Source organism: Rhinatrema bivittatum, chromosome 4 (genome assembly GCF_901001135.1).
Source record: "Rhinatrema bivittatum chromosome 4, aRhiBiv1.1, whole genome shotgun sequence".
Classification (NCBI taxonomy): Eukaryota; Metazoa; Chordata; class Amphibia; order Gymnophiona; family Rhinatrematidae; genus Rhinatrema; species Rhinatrema bivittatum.
In genome coordinates this window covers 313878939-313902813 of record NC_042618.1, presented here as the reverse complement: position 1 = coordinate 313902813, position 23875 = coordinate 313878939, and the positions used below count along the sequence as shown (strand labels likewise).

The following is a 23875-nucleotide window of genomic DNA, read 5'->3' as shown; positions in this document are numbered from 1 at the left end:
CCTGCAAAGAAAACATTTCATCACTCACAATTGTTCAATAGATTATTTTTGGCTACAATACCAAGTTTTTGAAATGCGTTACCAGCATTCTTGAGAGCTGAGAGTGAGCTGTTGAAATTTCATAAATCTTTGAAAGCCTGGCTTATGTGAACTGATAGTAGGGAGGCAGAATAATTCTGCGCTTATTTGCAATTTGGTTACCTGTATTTGGATAAGGTGCTCTGATCATTGTACTGTTGAGTGTTTTGTGAAACTGATGCTTATGCGATTTTGTTGTACATCACTCTGGGTGATTTTTTATCTGTGATGCGATTAAGAAATGATGTTAAATAAATAAAGAGTCCCTACTCCCAGGACTATACATTAGAGACATGTCTCTGCTTCTTGGCCTTCACCCAAAAAATGTCATTGGAGCTCCAGGTTCTGGTACTGAAAAGACTAAATCTCTCTCTCAATTCCTGTCTGGTCCTTGATAATGAAGGGAATCAATGCCCTCTAGTTATTAATGCACCACTAATCGGCGTAGCTCCTGAGTCCCTCGGTGTTGATACCCATGGGCCATAATTTCAGTATTCAAACTGCTTTTCCATCAGGTAAAGCAAGAAATGACATCTTCAAGCAGTTATAGTAACACAGAGGGTTACCCCAGATGTTGTGGTCAGCCCCTAGGCAAAGGACACAACTATCATGGGGATCTATGATAGACATGACCCTTTCTCATAAGGAGCACTTTTCGAAACCACTGATTTTCTTCTCCTTCTGGGGCATTGATCAAAAAAATTAACACAGCAAAATCAAACAACTCAGTATCAGGAAAAGCCACAAACAATGCCACTTCAATGCACCAGTACTGCTGCACTTCATAGCAGCTGAAAAAAAAAAGGTAAAAGAAAAAGCTTACAAAAATGCTTGAAAACCTAAAAGTAATTAAAGGGGTAAGAGAAGACCACAAGGTCCTGTAAAAGATGAATACTGTCCCTCCTGGAAAGCAAAGATTTCCTAAAAGCAAGAGAGAGAAAACATATGTGACTGGTGGGCTCAAAAAAAAAAAAATGATGAGACTGATGAGGGCCAGTGAGGCATGTTAAAAATTTTCTAGAAACTTTAAAGTCAAACTTCTATGCCAGGCTCCATCTGATGTTACCATATGTGAGAACTACCATCCTGCTTGATTTCTGAAAGAGAGAGGCCTGCTTTAATATAACAAAAGGAGATATCCCCCATAATTCAATTAGCAATTATATATTTTGTCTGTCAGGTAAAATCACATCTTAGCATTTGAGGCCTAGGGAAGATATTTGGTAGAACAAGTCTGAGGCCACATTTGGGAGTACTTTAGTATGTGTGCACAAAAGTACTCTGTTTGAGGTTGAATTTTCTGTAAGGTGGATAAGTCACTAGTACTTCACTGACTCTTCTACTGAAGGTGAATGCTACAAAAATTACCACCTTCTGTGTTAATTATATTGAAAGGAAAATATTTACAGGCTCAAAAGGTGTTCTCAGATGAGACATCACCATATTTATGTCCCAGGAAACTGCAAGCACCTTCCATAAAACAAACTACTATAGGATGTGAAAAAATGTATTTTCTTTCCTCCTGATCAGGGTAAGCACCTACTTCACAAAGATGAATCCATACCAAATTTGTTTTTAAACTTAATTCAGAAAGATGGAGAAGGAAGTAACACAGTAATGTACTTTATGATGGCAGAAAAAAAGACTATAATGGTCCATCCAGTCTGCCCAACAGGTTTCTAAGAGCAGTAGTAACTGCCACTCCATGCAGGTTACCCTAAGCCTTCTGCTGGTATTAGTGATAGTGATGGTAATGGTAATGGTGGTGGTAGTAGTAGTAGTAAATAGGAGAAGGAATTTATCTATCTGCTTGTCTGTTAATTTTTTCCTATTTGTAAGAACAAAAGATTGTATTTGAAGGTTTTTTGTATGTTATGTTTGCCGGTCACCAGTTATACTCACCCGACAACACCACAGGCCCAAAAACTTCACAGCACAACGCTGCCATCGCCACACATTGCAGACACCACTGATGCTCCCAAGCCGCCGTCTTCCTTTAGGCATGCACACATTATGTAGGTCCCATGGCAGGAAATGCTGAACGGTACTCTCCAATAATGTCAGGCCAACCAGCCTATTTAAACAAGGGCCTTGTAGCATTATCTTGCTCAGCAACGGGTCTCCTGCATCAAAAGTGCGTGGCCTGACTTCTGAATCTTGACCTCTTACTTGGACCTGACCTCTTGTTTGCACCTGACCACAACTGTCCACAGCCTGCCTCGACCTCAGCTGCCTTCAACTCAAGTCTGCTGTCTGCCTTGAACCTGGCGTGCCCCTCTGACTCTTTCTTACCTGATCACCATAGCGACCCACCTAAGCCCTGCTGACTGCCAGAACCCAAGAGCTCAACTTGTGGGGGAGGCAGCTGGTATAGGTGACACTCCATCTGTGCTGCTTCAGGGTGTGTTTGCCAGCTATTGGCGTAGGCCTCATAGGTTCGCTTACAAGACTACATCAATTAAGCCACAGCAGCAAGGGCTCACATCCAATGCCAGCCATTACACCAGATGTGAGCAATACCTGACAAACACTATCTGAACAGCCCAAAGAAAAATTTAATTTCAACATCCATGCTGTGAGGGCCAAGGAATAGATGTTCAGTTAAAGTACGGTTACCTTGTTTCTGTGGCAGAGGCTTCAGAAACAAAAAGCAAAACCAGAAAACATGAAGAGGAATGATATGGCTCCCCTGTAATGAAAGGTTACAGAGATAAGCACTCTTCAGCTTAGAAAAGAGAAGGCTGAGAAGAGATATGATTGAAGTTTAAAAAATCATGAGTTAGGTGATATCCTACCTAATAAACGAAGGATGACCGACGTGCTGCAAATGCGCAGTAGAGACCAGCTCTACCGCGCATGTGCGGGCGAGCACGTCGGTCTGAGCCGAAAAAAAATGGCGGCGTCCAGTGGCAGCGGCGGCGGGAGGCGGCGGCGGCGTTGGCGTTGAGTGGCAGCAGCGGCGGCAGCGGCGTCAGATGGCAGCGGCAGCGTCGGATGGCGGCGGCGGATGGCAGGGAGGGACTGAGACTGAGGGGGAGGGAGTGAGACTGAGGGGGAGGGAGTGGGACTGAGGGGGAGGGAGTGGGACTGAGTGTGAGTGAGAGGGAGGGAGAGAGGGGGAGGGAGTGAGTGAGAGGAGAGGGAGGAGTGGGTGAGAGGGAGGGAGGTAGGGGGTGGTGAAGAGTGAGGGGGAGTGGGACTGAGGGAGAGGGGGAGGGAGTGGGACTGAGGGGGAGTGAGAGGGAGGGAGAGAGGAGGGAGGGAGTGAGACTGAGGGGGAGGGGGAGGGAGTGAGACTGAGGGAGAGTGAGTGGGACTGAGTGTGAGTGAGAGGGAGGGAGAGAGGGGGAGGGAGTGAGTGAGAGGAGAGGGAGGAGTGGGTGAGAGGGAGGGAGGTAGGGGGTGGTGAAGAGTGAGGGGAGAGAGAATGAGGGGGAGGTGAGAGACAGAGGGATGTAGCCCGTTTTAACGGGCTTAACGGCTTGTGGATAAATAAAGGATGGTATTTTGCACTTTCAAATAATATTAAAACAAGGGGATGCTCCATGAAACTAATAACCAGCAGATTTAAAAATCAACCGTAGAAGGTACTTTTTCATTTAACACACAATCAAGCTGTGGAATCTATTGCCAGAGGATGTGGTCAAGGTGACTAGCATAGATGGGTTTAAAAGATTTGGCCATTTTTCTGGAGGAAAAGTCCATAAAACATTAGAAGACAGGAAAACCAGAGAAAGCCATCGCAATTCCTGAGAGTGAGTAAAAGAAAGATCTACTTTTTGGGATCTGTCAGGTCCTTTTGGCCCTGGACTAGCTACTGTAAGAGGCAGGATGCTAGGCAAGATTGACCTTGGTCTGAACCAGCTTAGTGTTTCTTATGTTCCTTACAAGTAACTGAAGGAGAGGAGGAAACTATACTTCGCTGGGTCAGAAAGGAGCTATGAGGATCATAGCTTTTTTCCTTCAGTTTCAAATTTGTTTGTGAGTAGAAATGGAGGATAGGCATACAGTATCTCTCTTCCACAGTGAATAAAGAAGGCTTTTTCATGAGTTCCTGCTGATTCAGAAGGCTGGAATCTTGTTCTTGAAACTGGTGGTGAACCTTTCTGGAGCTCTTCAATAAAGGAATACGTCATGTGGCACTTGCTAGTCTAGAGCCCACTCGTGAAGGTCTAGGGACTCAGTTTAGCTTGTTTGCTAAGGTAAAGTAATATAAGTCAAATTGTTATCTGCAAACAGGACAAAAATTAAGTAAATTTCAACTAATGTTGCCACTGTCCAGACAGATATCTGGATCCACAGTGAGGAACCTGCTCAGCATGAAAGTTGTCTGCAGGTCAACTCCCTCAGGAAACAGGTGGTATAACAGAGAAGACAGCAAGGCTGAGAAGCATCTTGGAGAATGAGGACTACATTGAGGAAATGCTTATTGAGGTATCAAAACCTCAAGCTGAGGGGAAGGTGAAACAAGACCCAGGTTACTATAGCCACTACAGTAGCAATTTCCCTTATGCTGAAGAACTAGTATATAGCCCTGGAAGTGAAAGAGGAATGAGGAGGGACCAGAGGATAAACCACCCCAGGAAGAGGAGCCAAAACTTGTAAACCCCATAGTTGCAAGCTCAACAGCCACTGCATTTAGGGGGCTAAAGATTGTAGTGGCTGGTGAGTTGTTTCTGACGAGCATGGAGTCATTTATTTGTCAACCAGACATATTATCCCAAGAAATATGTCTGATAATTGCCAAGATCTAAGGCATTACAGAGAAACTGCAGAGATTCATCAAGCTTACTATTATCTGATGCTGCTCATCCACATTTACACAAACAGATACTGCTAGGTACCACACAGAAAGTATTAAAAATAATTCAGGGCTCTGGGAGAGAGGGTAAAACAGACAGGTGCACAGGTGATATTTTTCTCAGTTCTCCCAATCAAGGATAAAGGCCCAGGCAGGAAAGATTGCATTCTGGAAATAACAAATGATTGCGTATATAGTGTCAGTGTTAGCATTTGGGCTTCTTGGAACATCAGCTGATGTTTCAGAGGCAGGCAGGGATGGGTTCCACTGTTGAAGATGAGCAGCAAGTTCCAGAACAGACTGGCAAACTTACTGAAGAGGGTTTTAAATTAGGACCATCTAGGCTGACTGGACAAACCCTAAGGAAAGTAAAAGTACTCAGATAAGCAAATCTTTAAACATTTATAAAGAAATAGGAAAAGGGCAACATTAGACATATATATACACTAATGCTCAGAGTATGGGAAATAAAGTCCTAGATATACAGTCAGACATGGAAGTGGCTGACTTGGATATAGTGATGGTCACCGAGATGTGGTACACAAAGAACTATGACTGGAATATTGTTATTCCAGGCCATAATCTAAACAGGAAGGACAGGGTAGGAAGACAAGGAAGAGGAGTGGCACTATATATAAAATTATTAAGAACATAAGAAATTGCCATGCTGGGTCAGACTAAGGGTCCATCAAGCCCAGCATCCTGTTTCCAACAGAGGCTAAACCAGGCCACAAGAACCTGGCAATTACCCAAACACTAAGAAGATCCCATGCCACTGATGCAATTAATAGCAGTGGTTATTCCCTAAGTAAACTTGATTAATAGCAGTTAATGGACTTATGAAGTAAAGGACTTAAGAGGTAAAGAAGTGGCACTGTGGGTTTATCTGAAAAGAGGGAATGGCATATTCATTTATACTATACTAGCAACTGTACCTGTTCTACGCCCGGGCGGCGAGCCTTTTTATTGGCACATATGTTCTTAAGTAATTACATTTTAAATTAAAGAAAAAAATTACTTAAAGTTGCAGAATTTTAAATATTTTGAGCAGAATTTCCCTAGAAATTCACTGTAAGAGTGTCCCTTCCACATACACACACCCTCATACAGGCTCCCTCACTCTCTCGCATACACACACATCCCCTCATATAGGCTCCTTCTCTGAAACCCACACAAGCATCCTCCGCACTCCCCCTCTTACCAACCAAATACTCCCCCATACCCCCTTATCCTCTCTCATACACACATTCTCTCTCACCGGCAGCCCCCTCCCCTCATATAGGCTCCCTCTCTCTGAAACCCACACTCAAGCATACCCCCCACCCACCCTCTCTTACCTCCCCTGCTCTCTCTCACACCCTCCCCACCCCCCTCTTACCAAACATGCTCTCTGTCACCCCCCTCCTCTCTCACACACACATTCTCTCACGGGCATCCCCCCCCCCCCCACCCATTCTCTCTCTCACATCCTCCTGCTCTCTCCCACCCTCCCCTGCCAGACACACATTCTCTCTCACCGGCATGCCGCGGGACCCGCACCGTTCGCAGCGAAGATGAAGGCCCGGCGCGCCGTTCACAGCACACAGGGGCCTTCCATTTTCGCCTTGAGCAGAAAATAGCAGCGGAGACCCCAGCATAACGCGAACAGAGCGCGTCCCGCGGCACATGCTCTGTTCGCGGCGAAGATGAAGGCCCAGGCGCACCGATCGCAGCACACGGGGGGGGCCTTCCCTTTTCGCCACGTACATCGCACCAGGCCTTCATCTTCGCCGCGAACGGAGCGTGTGCCGTGTTACGCGCTCCGTTCACGGCATGCTAGGGTCTCCTCTGCTATTTTTTGCCTGTCCCACGATGGCCGCTGTCCTTCTAGTTTTGAATAGTCTTCTGGAGAGGGAGGAAATTGGCGAGGTGAGGGAAGAAATCTGTGGGAAGGAGGAATTCTGCGCAAAATCTGCATTCCGCAGTAGCGCAGAATTCCCCCAGGAGTACCTCTTGTAGCTGGTGGTGTGACATGGCCGCTGTACGGCGTGTTTGAGCCTCCAAGGCAGCCAGGGAGCCATCTGCGCCATCTATCAGCAGGCTGGGGAACATGAGCGAGCACTGATGGACACACTACCAAGCCCGATATATTATAGATATTGGATCTAGGCTTTAAATAAAATATAAACATGTGGGTATCTAAAATGGTAAATCCATCAGAGAACCCTAAAATAGATAAGTAACCCCACTGTTTAAATGATTTGAAAGATGCTTAATGTTACAAGCTTTATTGTACAATGGCAAACATCAAAACTATTCAAAAAATAAAGGGGTAGATTTTAAAAAACTGCACCCGTGCGTACTTTTGTTCGCGCGACCGGCGAAAACAAAAGTATGCCGGATTTTAATAGATATGCGCGTATCTTTTAAAATCCTGGGTCGACGCACGCAAGGCTGCCCAAAATCGGCAGCCTGCGCGCGCCGAGCAGCACAGCCTGCCTCCATTCCCTCCACCCCCGTACCTTCCCCTCCCTAACCCCCCCCAGCCCTATCTAAACTCCCCCCTACCTTTGTTGGACAAGTTACGCCTGCCCGAGGCAGGCGTAACTTGCGCACGCCAGGCCGGCTGCCAGCGCGCGATTCCCCAGCCCAGGAGCAGTTTCGGAGGTCTCGGCCGTGCCCCCGAAATGCCCTCAGGCCAGAACCATGCCCACGGCCCCGCCCCCAAATGACATGCCCCTGACACGCGCCCCCCCCCGGAAAGCCCCGGGACTTACTTGCATTCCGGGGCTTGCGCGCAACGCCGGGCCTATTCAACATAGACTCAGCACGCCCAGGGGGAACTTGGGGCAGGTTTTCGGAGGGTACGTGCGTATCCCTTTGAAAATCTGCCCCAAAATTGGCACACTAACTCTCTGTAGTATTAAGCATTTATAACATGTATAGATATCGACATAAAACACTGTCAAACTATATACAAAGTGCTTGTAATGAAACAATGACGCACTTGCAATAGAGCTGGACTTGCTGCAAATTGCAGCCCAGATTCTGATATCCTGAATTGCAAATGAGTCACATAGAAGATACCTTCATTAAAAAGGGGATAGAATTGAACCACAGCCCACAAGAAAGGATACGTTGTAATTGTTTCACAGGACTGTTGTTCCAATGAAGTTTCTGTAGTCTATGTTCTACTTCTGCTATATCCTGTATTCTCTCTGTCCCTACAAAAGCCTCTGTTTTGCCATCCAGGCTTCCTAAAGGGAAAATATTTTTCATAACTATTCTTGCGTTGATACCATGGACTGTATTTAATGAAGAGGACTATTTCTTATTGTTGATTCTACTTTATATGTCAATTTGCCAATTCAGTCTCTTAGGACTTCAACTGTTAATTAACAGCTTGCTAAATATTGTATAATCTGTGAATTTCCAATGTCTTCTTAGCATGTTGGAAACCTTTTCAAGTCTCTTTGCTGGAACTGTATCTAGAGCAGATTTCAATGCCTCTTTGCTTCAGACAGAAGCTCTCCACAGGGGTCAATAAAGGTCTATACAAATGACCATCGGACACAAACAGCTAAGAGCCCAATGTGACACTATCATCATAGTGTCTGTACTGCAAAGAGGTATTGAAGTCTGCTCTCCCTGCCTGTGCTGCTGTTCCAGCAATGACAGAAACTGTCAGTATTTGCAAGATTTGTGTCATCACCTGGGAGGCCAGGATTCCCTGTGGTCTAGGGGAGGGTTCCCTTGGAGGCCCTCTGGGACGCCATGTCGCCAGTAGGATATCAGAATCTGGGCCTCTAGGCCGTATGGGAGCCCGTTCTACATGAGGGGCCCACTTGTGCCTTTTTTCCAAAGGCTCTTGAAGGTGTGACCCTTCTCATTCGCACCTTGAAGCTGAAGACAGGTTGGAGAAGACCCTGGATGAATGGGAGGATCCCATCGACCCATGGATTGACATCGGTTCCACATCTAAGAATACAAGCTCCAGATCCTAAACAGGGGCCCCAAGCAAGGCTGGCTGATGGTCTGTAGGCGACAAGCCCTTATCTGCTGGAGAGACATGTGGGACCCGATGATCTGTGGGTCTCCCCTGCTTCGATGTGCTGCTCACCTTCGAGGATGGAAACCTGCGTCTGTGCATTGACCGATGCTCTCAGATGCCTCGATCCTGCAATCATGTTTCCTATGTTTCGACGCATGTGCGTCGACGTGGCGTCATGTATTGCGCCAGTGCGTCGATACATCGGCGTCGCCTGAGACATTCCTGGGCTTTGGAAGCCGCGGATCTTCCGGCACTCCCTGCGTTGAGGCAGCATGGACATGCTTCCACAGGGCCCTTAGTTCACCTGAGGGTCTGCTGAGCCAGCCCTTTTCATCCTGGTTCTCAAGGGTTCCCAGCTGGGCCCTGGAGAGGACAAAGTGGATCCTCGAGCTGGCTCTGTAACACAGGACCCTGCTGCTGCCTCCTTCAGCTTCTCTATTTTAGCTATCCGCTGCCTGCATGCTCTTGTGGACATGCAGCTGCAGTCCCTGCGGCTAGATGGATCATGGTCGGGCCCCAGGCAAATGCAAAAGAGCACATGGCCATCTGTTACCAACATCACCTTTCCGCACTGGCAGAATTTAAAGCTAGGTGGTCTGGGCATCACTGTCTTGCTGTTTTGCAGCAAAGCACTCACAAAATAAGTTAAGTTGTAGCCAAAAAATGGCAACAGTAAAGGAGTCAAGGAGCTCTGCCTGCAGCCTGCAATGCAGAAGAACAAGACTGAGGCAAGCTGGGAGCCGTGTGGGAGAGGACGCATACAGGCTGCTCTGTGTGCTTTGAGGAGCTCCGCCACCTAGAGGACCGGAGGGTGTTCCCAGGCAGCATGTCTAATTCAGCCTGCTTATCTGCGGGAAAATGTCCCTGCACCCATCATCATGTACTGATGGAGACAGATGCCAATGCCTCTTCATCTTCACTCGATGCTGGAACCAAAGAGGTGGAGCCATGTGGGAAGAGTCATATTAGCCTATCTCCATGATGTTGAGAGGGTTTGATGCCCTCCCTATGTTAATGCATCACCAATACGCAATGCAGCTCATTGATCCATCGACGTCAGTGCCTCTGGTGCCAGTTCCAATGGGTCAGTCTTATGGTGCCTGAAGAGTTTTTCCATAAGCACCAAGGGGAATCGGCATTCCCCCTAGGAGTCATAGTCATGCAACGACACCCCAGGACACCATACAATGCTTCTAGGCACAGGACATAGCTATCATGAGGATCCATGATAGACATGACCCTGTCACAACGGGGACTTTGTTTAAAGCCGGTCTGCATATCCATGAATGGATGAAAAATCAAAGGAGTAAAATCAAACTCCTCAATGACTGCAAGCAGTAGATGCCCCTTGATGCAACAGAACTGATGCACCACCCAGTCATGATACTAAAAAGAAACTTACAAAAATGACAGGAAAACCTATTTAAGGACACCAGAAGTGGAGAAAGAGACCATGGAGCCCCAAAACGAACTCCTGCCTGGTTTGGGGTTAAAAATGTTCTCACAATACAGGAGAGCAAAGATCCAAGACCAGTGGGCTCCGCAGAAGAGAAGAGACTGAAGGGGACCCCACATAGACACATGGAATCATGCCATGCTGTGCATGCCCAATAGGGCACAGTCAAAATTCTTGAAACTTCGGCATAAAAGTTCCAGGTCGGGCTCCATTGGATGATGTCACCCCACTTGTGAGGCTACCATCCTGCTGTTCTCAGAAAACAGCCTTCTTATAAGGGTAGAGATGAGGCCAGACTCAGAAATCAAGAAAACATGGGACAAGTGCAAAGGATCTCTGAGGGATATACAACTATGAAGCTGAGCAGGAGTTATGGATGGTCCAACAGCATGAGTCATATGGTCTTGAAGTGCCATCATGTTCTATGTTTCTGGTTCCCTGGGGATAGAGGGAAAGAAAAATACTAAACAAAAAAAAAAAAACAAAAAACCTTCTTCCTGAAGTAGAAGTGGGATAAAGATCTGCAGCTTTCAGAATGGATAGGTAAAAAAAAAAAAAAAAAAAAGCAACACGGTAAGCACTTTTTTGAAATTTAACAGCTTCACAATGCTGCTGTACCATGGCCACCATGCCAAGAACTTATCAGGCGAGTGAAGCATAAGGAATGAAGACATGATGGAAATTACAAAAGGGGCCCATCCACAGATATGATCCCTCCCAGTGCAAACCCAGGGGATCTGGCAAGTAAAAGCAGCATCAACACCTCATCAGGAAGTGGCTAAAGAGGCTGGACAAACAAGAAGTGGAGCAACAGATGAAAGGAGAACCAGATAGAGACACCAGCAGAGATCCTCCCTCTTCCCCCCACAAACACACAGACTCCCCCCAGTGATGAAAAAAGCGGGCATAGAAACCCAGTGTGTAAGATCAGGAAGAGATTGCCCCAGATACAAACCATATAAAAAAAAAAAAAAAGCTAGGCATGTACAACCCCAGAAGTAACCCTGTCCTGCCAACACTGTGAGGAAAGCTCAATGGTTTAAAAAAAAAAAAAAAAAGCTGCAAAAGTGGCAGAGGTAAAACTTGTCTGCATTTTCCTCTCCCCCACAGATATCACAAAGAGGGCAAAATGGCAAGAGATGTCAGGGGCTGTAAGCCACAGTGGCACCAAGACCAACATGATGGAATGAGTAGAGAGAGAACGAAGCTCAAAGCAGCACTGAGATGAATGGCATGCACACACTACAAAGTCTGCATGAAGGCCTTGCCCCTTCCTCAGCAAAGGCAGGAGCTGTGTGCTGCTGACATACGCGTTTGTGGCACTAGATGACCGCACATCCATAGACCAGAGGATGCGTAGATGCTGGTCTACTATAAGCACAAAAGAGAAGGCACTGGGATGTTGGCAAGATGCCTCACACAAGCAAAAAGGCCTAAGCCATGTGCTATCAGGCAAGCACAGAGGCCACCAGTATGGGTATCCTTGGCAACATCAATGAATGGAATGCTGGCAGACTGGAGGAGCCACCCAACACTAACTCAAGCTTGGCCCCAGATAGCCAGAAAACAGACAACATAGGCTCCTTGCTGCTGGCATATCCTCAACTTATCTCCTCCTCTTTGAATTTTTGGCCACCATATGATGCAGGCTGCTCCCTGATCCCATGGCACACTCCCGAATGGGAATAGCTGACAAGAGGTTTCACAGGGTTAACATGGTGACAAGGCAGCAGCTCTCTTAGGAACTGGATCATGGGGCCCAATACTTAGGCTATGTTATGGTCTTAGACCTGACAACATATGCCAGGTCCCAACTCCTTTATTAGTATAAAAAGTACCAGGAATAATGGGAGATTTCAATACAAGGTAAAAACAAGTGCAAACATCTGTATACAGAACTCAGCAAATGGGGAGGGGGGGGGAGGAATCATTCTCTGCCTTTAAGCAACACTGGAAAAGAGTATGCTTGCCCCCTCAAAACAATCTTTTTTCCCAACAGTTTAAATCAATTGTGCACTATGTGGATACTGCTTAAGGAAGGAGCAAGCTACTGTGAATACATGTATGAACATCTAAATACAGCATAATTTTAAAAGAAAAGGCTGCTTGGTTGCACAAAGGTGCCTATTTATATGAACACACCAGCTTACTTGTTCCAGGACAGCAAAGTGACAACAGGATTTTTTTTTTAATGTTATTTGCTGGATCAGGTGCTGAGGTAACACGGAACAGGAACCATGCAGTAGATGCAAATACATGATTCGTTCCTGCAGGCAGAAGTAATATCAGGTGCATCTCTACAGCCCCAGGGCTCAACTCCTTCGCTTTAAATCCCTCCCACTGCAACGGCAGCCTTCAGTTTCAGCTAAGGATCAAGGCGAGAACAGGTACTTCCCTTCCCAGCGTTGAACTGAGCAATTCAGACTTTGGTAAGTAGTTTATGATTTGTCACTTCATTTGTATTCATTTACAAACATTTTCCGTTTAAATTTTTGTTCTGCCAACAAGTTCTTGGCAATAGTTAAAGGCTTCCTTTAGAGAGAGCCTGGCATTAGCAGGTGCACTTACTTAGATTTAATCTGTTCCAATATAAAAGATTGTGATTTCTAAATTTACAGAAAGAAAGAAATCTTACTTTTTAGAAGGCAGAAAAACAAGTCTACAGATTTATAAGATATATGTATGTTAACTTTGAAGAACCTATTTACACAAACAATTAGATTTGAGTATAGTCATTTATTAAAATAAATTAAAAATGCATACACCTAGGAAAAGTTTACTAATGTTAGGAGTTGTGCTTAACGTTTATAAGTTTTTTTTTGACAATGTATTTACTAATTACTATAGTTTTCCATTATATTCAGTCTAAATCTTGAACAAAACATAAGCCATAAATATATGTAGGCTTGTCTTTTCTACAAATTTTCATTAGTAAATCTTACTGCTAATTATCACTCTAGTTTCAGTCTTTACATTTTTGGCAAATCTTTTTGTTATAAAATACATACATACATACAGATGTATCCTACGTGCTCTAAGGGTTAAGGGATTTTAAGCTCTCCTTGTTAATATTAAGGCTAACATCAGAAATATTAATGAACCTTGCATTTGCTGTGTGTGTTGGTTCTAACTTGTGCTGATCTGTATGGCCAAACTATTAACAACTTTGCAAGAGTTTGATAGGGCTGGTTTCCTGATTTTTAATCAGCTGCCTCCCACCTTTCACAGATCTGAACATTCTCAGAGGCAGCTCACCTCCACCACTTTTCACCCATATAATATCCATCACCATTTTTTCCTCACTTCATGATCATATTTAGCTTTCAGTTTAAAGCTCAATGGAATATTTTGGAGGGAGTGACCAATCATTACTGGAAAAATCTCAAGCGAGAATAAAAACTCAAATATCTTGCAACACAGCAGGAAGGTGACAATAGCACGTCCTTGGGTTATGCAATAATGACACACCACAACATTTAATTACAGCGTGCCTTTCCAACTGCTTTAACCTGACAAGAACTTTCTGTCAGCAAGTAGGACACCAAAGACAGTACCTATAGTTAGTACATAGTAAATCTGCACATCAGAACATCATAGCCTGTCAGATTTTGATATGGGACCGAACTGCTTATTCTGAATAATTCAAAACACAGTAGCCAGCTGGCAAATAAGATGGCTTTTAACTGATCTTATATGTTAGCATAAGTGAAATATTTGGAACTTATTTTGTGTAAAGCTAAATGATATGCAACTGGAATTGGAAACAAAGTCAAGGAATCAACAGAACAGTGTAAAAAAAAAAAACTCTCTACAAAATATACAATAACTTTACAAAACAATCTGGACCATTATCCTTAACTAGCTACATACTGGCTAGTTTTTTTTCTGAGGTAAGTCAACGCATCAGGGAGAAACTAAAATTAGAGAAACACATTGTCAATGCTACAGAACGAAGAAAAGGCTCCAGAATAATAGTCAGTACAAGTTACATTACAATATAGTGATGTTTTCAAGAAAAGTATATAGAATATATTCTTAGCCGGGAGGAACATCAACAGTGATACTAAAAAGATATACAACCAGAAATGCAGTACAATCATATGCAAGAAAGCTAAACACAACAGATACGGTATATTGTTTTCAGTCTACATACTACAGGCACTCTATAACAGAAGTCAATTGCTAATAATTTAGATGAATTACACCAAAAATTGAGAAACAGATTTATTTAAAAAGAGGGAACTTGTACTATAGTACAGGTTTCCATTTTGTTTTATAAATCAAGTTGACAAAACGAAATTATTTCTAATGAAATAGAGCCAATTAACATGCATATCCTGACAATGTGCAATAAATAACATTTCAAATAAAATTCAAAATGCATTTTAAGTAAAAAAAAAAAAAAAACAGCTAGTCATTGGAAAAATCTTTATTAAAAATTATGTTTCTAGTTGTGATATATTTACTATACTGAAAATAGATGTGACGGAGAATGGTATCTAATATGCCAGTGCTACTCTGCAAATCATTTATGTAATATCTCTTTGCATCTTTCATAAATAAAAATATTTAATATATTTTCACTATCTCCCTCATTCATCTATGTATCTGAATACAAAATTCAACCTGTTGCTGTAAATAATCAAACTCAATGCTTGTTTGTTTTGACAACAGTAACCTTCATCTAGACTTATTAGTGCTGGCAATTTCAAGAAAGCACAGAGAATAGTGGGAATAAACTGACCTGACCAGGTCTACTGCAAACTTTCCACAATGAATCACCTATATGCTTTACAAGCACCAAACACTGATTTTAAATAAAATCTATGTGCAGCAGAGTAGCTACCCTTCGACTTTCTTAATGGAAGTTGTAGGGTTGCCGTGTGTTACATTTAGGAATGTAGAAATAAAGAACAAACAAGCTGTACATGATTCCAAATGCATTGTTTATTTTTATAAAATCTTATATTCTGCAACTTCCTGGCACAGGTCAGTCCAATAAAAATTCATGTGAACTACAACTTGTTTGATTCTCTTTAATGAAAATTATCATTCACCACCAGCATAGAAACTTAGCCGAGCACTGTGTGCATTTCACATTAGAGCCATCCGTTTAACATTGTGTGCACTCGTGTCAATGAGTAAAATAAAATACAGACCTTCAATTCCTCCATTTTGCAAATATTCTATTGAACACAATAAATTCCTTCTTATTAAAAGTTCAGATTTAGATACATACCATGCTGTAGTGAAATATTCACTTTAAATATGAAAAACTGTCTTTGGTAATGAATAAACACATTTTACCAAGAAAGCATTTCCAATTTCTTTGCATAGATGCTCATTAAAAAAAAAAAAAAAGTCCAAAGCAAATAAACAAGTCTCCTTTTCTACTTCATTAGTAAAAAGGAATCTACCATGCAAGTTGGATGTTCAATAAAAACTATTTCTAATAGTTAAAATTTCTATATTTGTTAAGTAGCCGAATATATAATACACAAACACATTTTACCAAAATTCCTTTTAATTATTTCAGTTGATGAGTTATACTGGAACTTTTTTAAAAAGTCTATTTCGATTAAGCACAGCTTTTTATTAAGTATTTTACCCAACTTTTTTTTTTTTTTTTAAACAAACACGGCTGCAACAATCTGGAAGGATATAGTATGTAAACTTACAGTATAAAACTACAATAGCCATAAGAATGGTTAGCACTACTAAGCATTTAGCTAAGTAAATTAATATTTTAAAGATTCTAGCTAGCAACGCTGCTTTTAAAAGCCTTCCCAGGAAGTTCGCATTCAGTAAAACCTTAGTTTAATGATTTCTGAGACAACTACATTGTGAACAGAACCCAAAACTTAAAAACTAATTCAGAATTGTTTCCAAATTATGAAAACCTTACAGAAACTTGTTACCAAATAGCAGGCTCTTTAATCAACCTTTGTATTCCAAATGTTTCGAGTACCTGAATTGTTTTGCAATAGTCATCCTTTACACCATGATATTTTGTTTTACATTAGAGATGAAATGATCAGTTTTTAGATCCTTGCCATAACACACACACTACTCCCCGATCTATGGGAACTAAACTGCTAGAGGTTCTCACGCCTTCAGAATCAGTAAGCAGAAAGGAACATGCTGATACAAGCCATCACTGTGCTAAGCATATTATCAGGCTAAAGACTGACTTTTCTTTTTCCATAGCAAGACAGTTACATTTGTAAAACAAATATCACATATTTGTTTTACAAATGTACCTGAATGTGTACAGCAGACAAAATTGTTCTTAAAAGAGCCATTTGGTTTCTTAATTCACTTTGTAAATGTTACAGAAAAGATAAGTCACAGGTGTATAGGTTTTCTTACCACTCTTCCTAATATTTGAAGAAATTAAGGGCATGCAGGCAAAAATGTTCTTTTTTTTTTTTTTTGTTTCATTTCTAATTTGCATTTTGTTTTAGTGTGTATTAATTGAAACAAAACAAATCCCTAGAAGAAATAAAGCAGTTAAAACTTAGAATTCAATTTACAACAGTTCCAAGTTTCTCCAGTTCGGAATAAACAATGTATTGCTAGTATTCGTAGGATGTATGCCAAAGTAACAAAGACATTGTGAACATTCTCTGAGGGGCCTTGAAGCCTGAGGTCCTACACCGTATATAACTTTTCAAGTATTGCTATTTACCATCTTGGGTCAAAATACATTTTGACTAAATTGCCAGATACCTGCCCTAACTCACTGGGCAAAGCTGCCCCCACTCCACCCTAGATAAACCTCTAGACCCAGTGGTCCCCAACCCTGTCCTGGGAGGCCCACCAGCCATTTTCAGGATATCCACAATGAATATTTATGAGAGAAAATTTGCATGTTATGGAGGCAGTGCATGGAAATTTTCTCTCATGCATATTCATTGCGAATATCCTGAAGACCCGACTGGCTGGTGGGCCCCCAGGACAGGGTTGGGGACCACTGCTCTAGACTAAGCCTTTCAAAAGCAAAAAATATAAATACACACATAGAAGTGAATTTTCAAAGGAGTTATGCATGTAAAAGTAATTTTCAAAAGCCTATTTACATGCTTAAATCGTTTTGAAAATTACCTCCACTATGAATAAGGATCATGTGGCCAGCACTCCCAAGATACAAAAAAAAGGAGAAACAAAGTTTATATAAAAGTTTTCTCTACCCTGTCTAATAGAAGTATTAATTACAAAAGAAACATATGCAAGTGTGTCCACAGGAATGCAATAATTTTTACTGGAATAACTCATTTTCATTTTTTTCCTGTTGCAGTTCCTGTACAAGCTGTTACTGCAATGCTGTTTTTTCCTCAAGAACCTGGAGTGGTAGAGTGGGCTTCCAATCAGACTTTTCTATATTAAACATCAGGTTTGGTAAAACTTGTAAAACTAGCAACATTTAAAGTTTGCTGCTAGAAAGCAAAGCACATTTTGATCAATTTCAAGAACTCTTAACTGTATAAAAGCAGAACAATGAGTCTCCTCAAAGAGCGTAAACCAAAGAAACCTCACTATATCCCACGACCCCCAGGAAAACCATTTAAATACAAATGCTTCCAGTGTCCTTTCACCTGCAATGAGAAGTCACATCTTTTTAACCACATGAAGTATGGTCTCTGCAAAAACTCCATTACTTTAGTAACAGAACAGGACAGAGCGATCAAGTGTCCAAAGTCCAACTCTTTGGAGCCAAAGCAAACCAACCAAATAGAAGCCTTAGTTAAGTCACCTCCCAGTTCTACTGCAAATGGACTTATCCCGGATTCTAAACTTCAGCAAGGAAATGCTAAAGATGAAGCGAAGGAAAACTTAGATTTACAAAACCATGGAACAAGCAAACCATCAACTCAAACAGAAAAGCTTGTAATGCAGAAGGAAAGCACTTTGGCCAATACTGAAGATGTGATGAGTAAGTCACCTGTTTTGGAAAGTATTATAAGACCCTCGGCTTTTGTTCCCATAGGAGATCACAGACAGATTAAAGGACCAGAGTGTAAAGATGTTCCTGAATTATCTTCCCTATCTCACACAAATGGCAAACATGCTCCTTATTTTACAAAGTCTGCATTTCATAGCCCAGTCCACCCATGGAAAACAGGACCCAATTTCATCTCACCAGATTTCCCACAAAAGGTTTCATCTGCAAAAGGCTTTGGATCTATTCCCTATTACATGCAACCAATGATTCCAGAGTACTCACCTCATTTTTATACAGAACAAGGACTGGCTACTATCTGCTCAACATATCAATTTCCAGGTAGCCCACATGAATGTGAAAGCCCATTGCTATCAGTGTATGCCACCCCAGATCAAAGGCAGTTTCTCACCCATTCTGCTCAAGCCTCTGGAACACCACTTTCAAAACCGATCAGCTCATCACCACTGGATCATTATAGACTTCTGCAGCAACTGCATTCCGGTCCCCCAATGCCATATGCATTTTATAGATCTGCAGAGCATCCTTATCCTCCCTACAGCCTGAAGCCTCCACATGTAGTGAGTGTGAACAGAGATCAAACTTCTCACCTAATAGAGGATGCTACCTTAATATATCCAGGTTCTTCAAGCCCATCCAGACTATACCCTTTAGGCCTCCACAGAAAGCATAGTGAATGTGGAAAAGAAGATTCATTACTGCAAGCCAAAAACAATACTAAAGACAGTCAAAATGAAACAGAAAGTGCAAAAATGAGCCCCAGAGCAGGAAGTGCTGCAACAGGCTCCCCTGGCAGGCCTAGTCCAACAAACTTCACACAGACAAGTCAAGCCTTTGAAGGCCTGTTTGGCCTCACCAGTAAATCCTCTCCATCTCCTTTTGGCAAGTATGAACACTCTGAAGAAATTTTTACAGCCTTCAGACCAGTGAAGAGCAGCCCAGAAACCAAGGACTCCCACAATCTGCAAACTCAGCATGGAGAAGAATCTCCAAGCAGGTAAGAACATCTCCAAAGAGGAATCAAAAATAAAATACCAAACCAACAGAGTTTTAGCCTTTACTGAAGTACATTTTAGCATAACTTACTTTCCTTAACATTTAATGATTATTAGTAAGGAATAAAATTCCTACATTACGAATGTACAATATAGCCTCTGCAAGCAGATAAGATGGCAAATAAAATTAGCATGTGTTTGTATAACACTGTTTTAGAATATATTCTGTTAATACAGTCCTTACTATACTCATCCATCTGACAAATATCCTGTATGTTTTTTAGGGTAGGAAACTTTCACACACCCACACATGTTGTATATTTGTAAACTGTATGATAAACTACATTCAGCAATTGGCACTGCAGTATATAAGAAATAAATTGAAATTAAATTGAAAATCTTCAGATTACTTTGTGTGTTATATGTAGCTTACTCTTCACAGCTCTGTGATTTACAAATTATAACATATGCCAACTTATCAAAACCAAAAGAAAACACCAAAGTCCTTATTTATTAAAGGTTTTCCATAGATATATAAGAGGAGAAAATTTTGTGATAAATCAGGCACTGAAAATATAGCTGGCTGTATTACAAATTGTTTTATTTCTGTTTTCTCAGCATTGAGGTCACCAGTGAAGGTATGCACAACAAACCAGAAAATCCTTCTGTCATCAATGAGGGGGCTTTGTTCAGTGCAGCGGATGACAATGAACTAGCTCCACTGAATCTTTCAAAGAAATCAGACAGCATCCTAGTAACTAGTAATGAACTCATGTATAAAAATACCTTGATATTAAAAGGCCAGAATTTTATGGACATGCAGGACATGCCTCTGAATCTCTCAGTAAGAGACTCTTGCAACACTGGTCTTAAAACTTTAGTCCATAATCCCCTCCATGATTCTGTAACTTCTACTAGTGAAAAGACTGAATCAGAAATCTCCAATGCACTAGTCTGTGACAAAAAGATCTACCAAAACAATGAAGACGACAAAAATGCATTTTCAACCAAAAGTGCTGAGGTGCAAGATTTGCAAGATTTAAGAATGATAGACCACTGTGATGAACAGAAACAGACAGCAGCAGTTGCTCTATGCCAGCTAGCCGCATACAGTCCTGGCAGAATAAGAATGGGCAATGAAGATGAAGATTCTCAGGACAATGGCTCCAACCAAACAGAAGCTGCCCAGAGCTCTCCAGATGTTCAGGAAAATCCATGCAATCCCAAAGCACGTGGACAAAAGAGGACGCATCAAAAAGACTCTGTAAAATCACAGGCTGGGACAAAAAAACCTAAAGTTGTTGATTCCGGCCGAGTTTTTACTCTGAGAAAGAGAGCCCGTGTATCATAATGCTTTATTTACAGGCTTATTTAAAAATATAAATACAAGTAGATAGCACATCATTTAGCACACACAATCACTGTATGCCAGTGTCTTCCGACCTTTTCAAGTCTAAGGCATACTTACATTAAACAAAAATGTTGTGTGGCATACCAATTTCCACTGAGCAGGCAATGCAGACATGGAGAGGACACATAAGGCCACAAGAAGAGCTAGAGATGCACTGAAAGCCCTACCAGCCTCTTCCAAATCTTAAACTGGGAGAGAGGGGTGGATGCCTGGAATGCCCTTCCAGAGAAGGTGGTGAAGGCAAAAATGGTGAAAGATTTCAAAGGGGCAGGGGATAAACACTGTGGATCCCTAAAGACTAAAGGATGGAAATGAAGAAAAAAGTGCATTGGGGGGAACTTCTTGGTGTGGTGGTTACTACCCTTAACCAATAAACCTTCATACTGTTGATACAACTCCAATATCGCTCTCTGCTTTAATGGTAGAGGGAAAAGAAAAAAAAAGGGGGGGGAGGGGAAACAGATTCAGACAGCAACCAACAAGGACATTAAATTTTAAGGTCTGGGAAAACAAATAAGAATGGGGGTAACTTGCTAATGCGGCTGTTACTACCCTTAACAATATGCCTGATACTTTCGATGCTACCATAAGCTTGCTGGGCAGACTGGATGGGCCATTTGGTGCTTTTCTGCCATCATTTCTATGTTTCTATTAACCCATCACGATGGACCAGCACCCTCTATATACACGTGCAGGAAAAGGGAGAAATCTGTGTGATGCGGGCAGCCAGCACAGTTAAGTAGCCACATGTGGCTACCAGAGCTCCTTTACTGCTGCTGCTCCCAATACTCAGAGTGAGGAATACCCAGTGCTTAGTGAACCCTCTCTCCATGCTTCATTCAGCCTAGGAATAAGACAAAAGCTGGAAGGACTCAAAAGGAGAAAGTTCAGGACAGGGAAGATGAACATAAGTGGTTCAATATGTGTACTGCACATAGCAGCCTTGGCTATCCATGCCCTGTATGCTGCCCATTAAGTACCACTCTGGAAGAGGCAGGAAAGAGGAGGCATGTGTGATTATGCATACTTTTAGTAAGGTGATCCTACATGTTTAAGAGTCACCGCTACTGTTGCTTGTTCCTACAAGGTGCTAAGAGCAGAGCCTAGGTGGTGGCCTAGACCTGAGCATCAGGTAGTTGATTTTTCTGAGGAACATCTGGTCAGATTTAAACACACACCAGTAAGGTTGTCAACTGGCTCCAGAGTTTCAGGACAAGCTGATCCAGTTCTAGTATTCCCCCATTGCAAGCAGGGACTTGTGCTTCTTTTCTTAAAAAATGCAATAGAGAAATGAGAACTACAAATCCCTGCATGTAATGGGGTAAAACCAGGACAAGATCAACCTGTCCTAAAAATCTGGAAGCAGTTGACAACCCTACATACTATAGCGCACTAAATAGGAAACACTGTTGTAGGCCTTCTACCATAAAATCTCAGTTTCTTGCTGATGCAACAGGTTGAAGACAGGCCAATTGGAACTTCCCAAATTCATGTCAGATACACTGTCCCATTCTCCCAAAGTCTGCACATTATTCTTCACCTGCTGCAGTGTGTATGCTTAACAACAAACTTAAGTTTTAACTCTGTGCTTTATGGTGCAAGATTATTACCACTAAAAGCATTTGATTTATGCTTTAAAACTTCTTACAATGACTGAGGTATTTATGTACATATTCACAGATTCTGATAAGTAAACTTTGGCATCCATTATTAAAACTAATCAAAGTTCAAACAACCATTACTTAATATGCAATTGACTGTGATAAGGGATATTTCATTTGGCTACAAAATTTTAAGAAACTATTGCTGAAATTTTCCTGCATATATTTGTGACCTAAGGTTTTGAATTTATTAAGGCAGAGCTCTGAATAATCCTGAATTGTTTTCAAATTAATAAATGTAGTTTTATATCATAGTTAATCTTTTTGCATACTTTAAGAACAGAAACCAGCTCTATTTTGAATGTGAAAACACTGTACAGACATATTGGTCATAGACCAATGAAATATTTATATAAATAATTTATTTTTGAGTGAAAGATCTACAGGTGATGGTATTTCAGGTGTGTATAAGTAGTAGCATTAATTAAAAGTGCCTTATTTCTGTTATTTTGAAATAGGTTAAGGAGACTTCATTAATCTTGTTTGCTATTTCTTAAAACCTGTAAAAAAATATTAATTTTTCCAATAAAACTGTGTTTAAATACATGTTGCAATATCATTCATTTACTATGAAAGAAGAAATGCACTCTCTGTGGATTCCTAGATTGATAGTACAGTTGCAAGAATCAAAAGAAGAAGGAAAAACCAGAGACACTGGCTCTTCTGGAGTCCCATTCCACAATAAGCAACTTAAAAGAAAAAGTTGCCTTCTCAGAATTAGGCTTATTTTGTCCAGTAAGAAAGATTTAACAATATGGTATGAGGTGCTAGCTATCTATGATAAAGAGGAAAGCTCTGCCCCTCTCTTTTCCTGTCCACTCTAGCTCTACACCTCTCTGTATGAAAATTGAGCTCCAACTCTTCTCTCCAGCTCCGCCTCACTCTCTATTGTTCTATCTACTGTCTATTACCACATATGGAAAATGAACTCTGCCCTTCTCTCTCCAGTTTTCTCTGAATTGTCCAATCCCCTCTATTACCACACAATATACCTCCCTCAGCCTGTACTCTCTACTACCACACATCTCAATTATGCACTCCTTACACTTCACAGTATATCCTCATCCTTGGATGGGCTTTTACTATACTAGTATGCTATATTCTAGTAGAGTTAACATCTGGCTCTTTTTTCTTTTCTATAAAGGAAAGTCTGTCTCAGTTGTAGTGTTATACCACAGAATTCAATGACTTTTAGTCCTGTTTTACTTGAGGAAATCAGAATTACATTCCCATGCATGTAATTAGTAATACTAGGGCTGGATCAGTATGTCACTAAAAAGTGGAGCCACTTAGTAATCGTGTATGAGAATGCTGTCTGCCATCACAATGGGAGGGAAAGTGTTGGAGGTTTGAAGCAAACAAAAAACATTATAGAAAGAAAACAAAACATATTAGCAACACATTAGAATACCCAAAACATGCATGCAATATAAGAATATAAATACAGTAAGAATATGCTAGCAACATAGCAACATGCAAACCA

At 41.7% G+C, this 23875-nt stretch overlaps 2 protein-coding genes across 4 annotated transcripts in view; one reads left to right on the top strand and one right to left on the bottom strand.

Annotated features, from left to right (window-relative positions):
* Positions 1-23875, bottom strand: part of TBCD (tubulin folding cofactor D) — a 974871-nt gene that overhangs the window by 678469 nt on the left and 272527 nt on the right. The gene's annotated exons all lie outside the window — the stretch shown is intronic.
* On the top strand, positions 12691-21052 carry ZNF750 (zinc finger protein 750). Its single transcript, XM_029600285.1, has 3 exons — positions 12691-12794; positions 17663-19322; positions 19939-21052. Exons 2-3 carry the CDS (start codon positions 17863-17865, stop codon positions 20669-20671), a joined length of 2193 nt encoding a protein of 730 aa, XP_029456145.1. The 5' UTR covers positions 12691-12794; positions 17663-17862; the 3' UTR covers positions 20672-21052.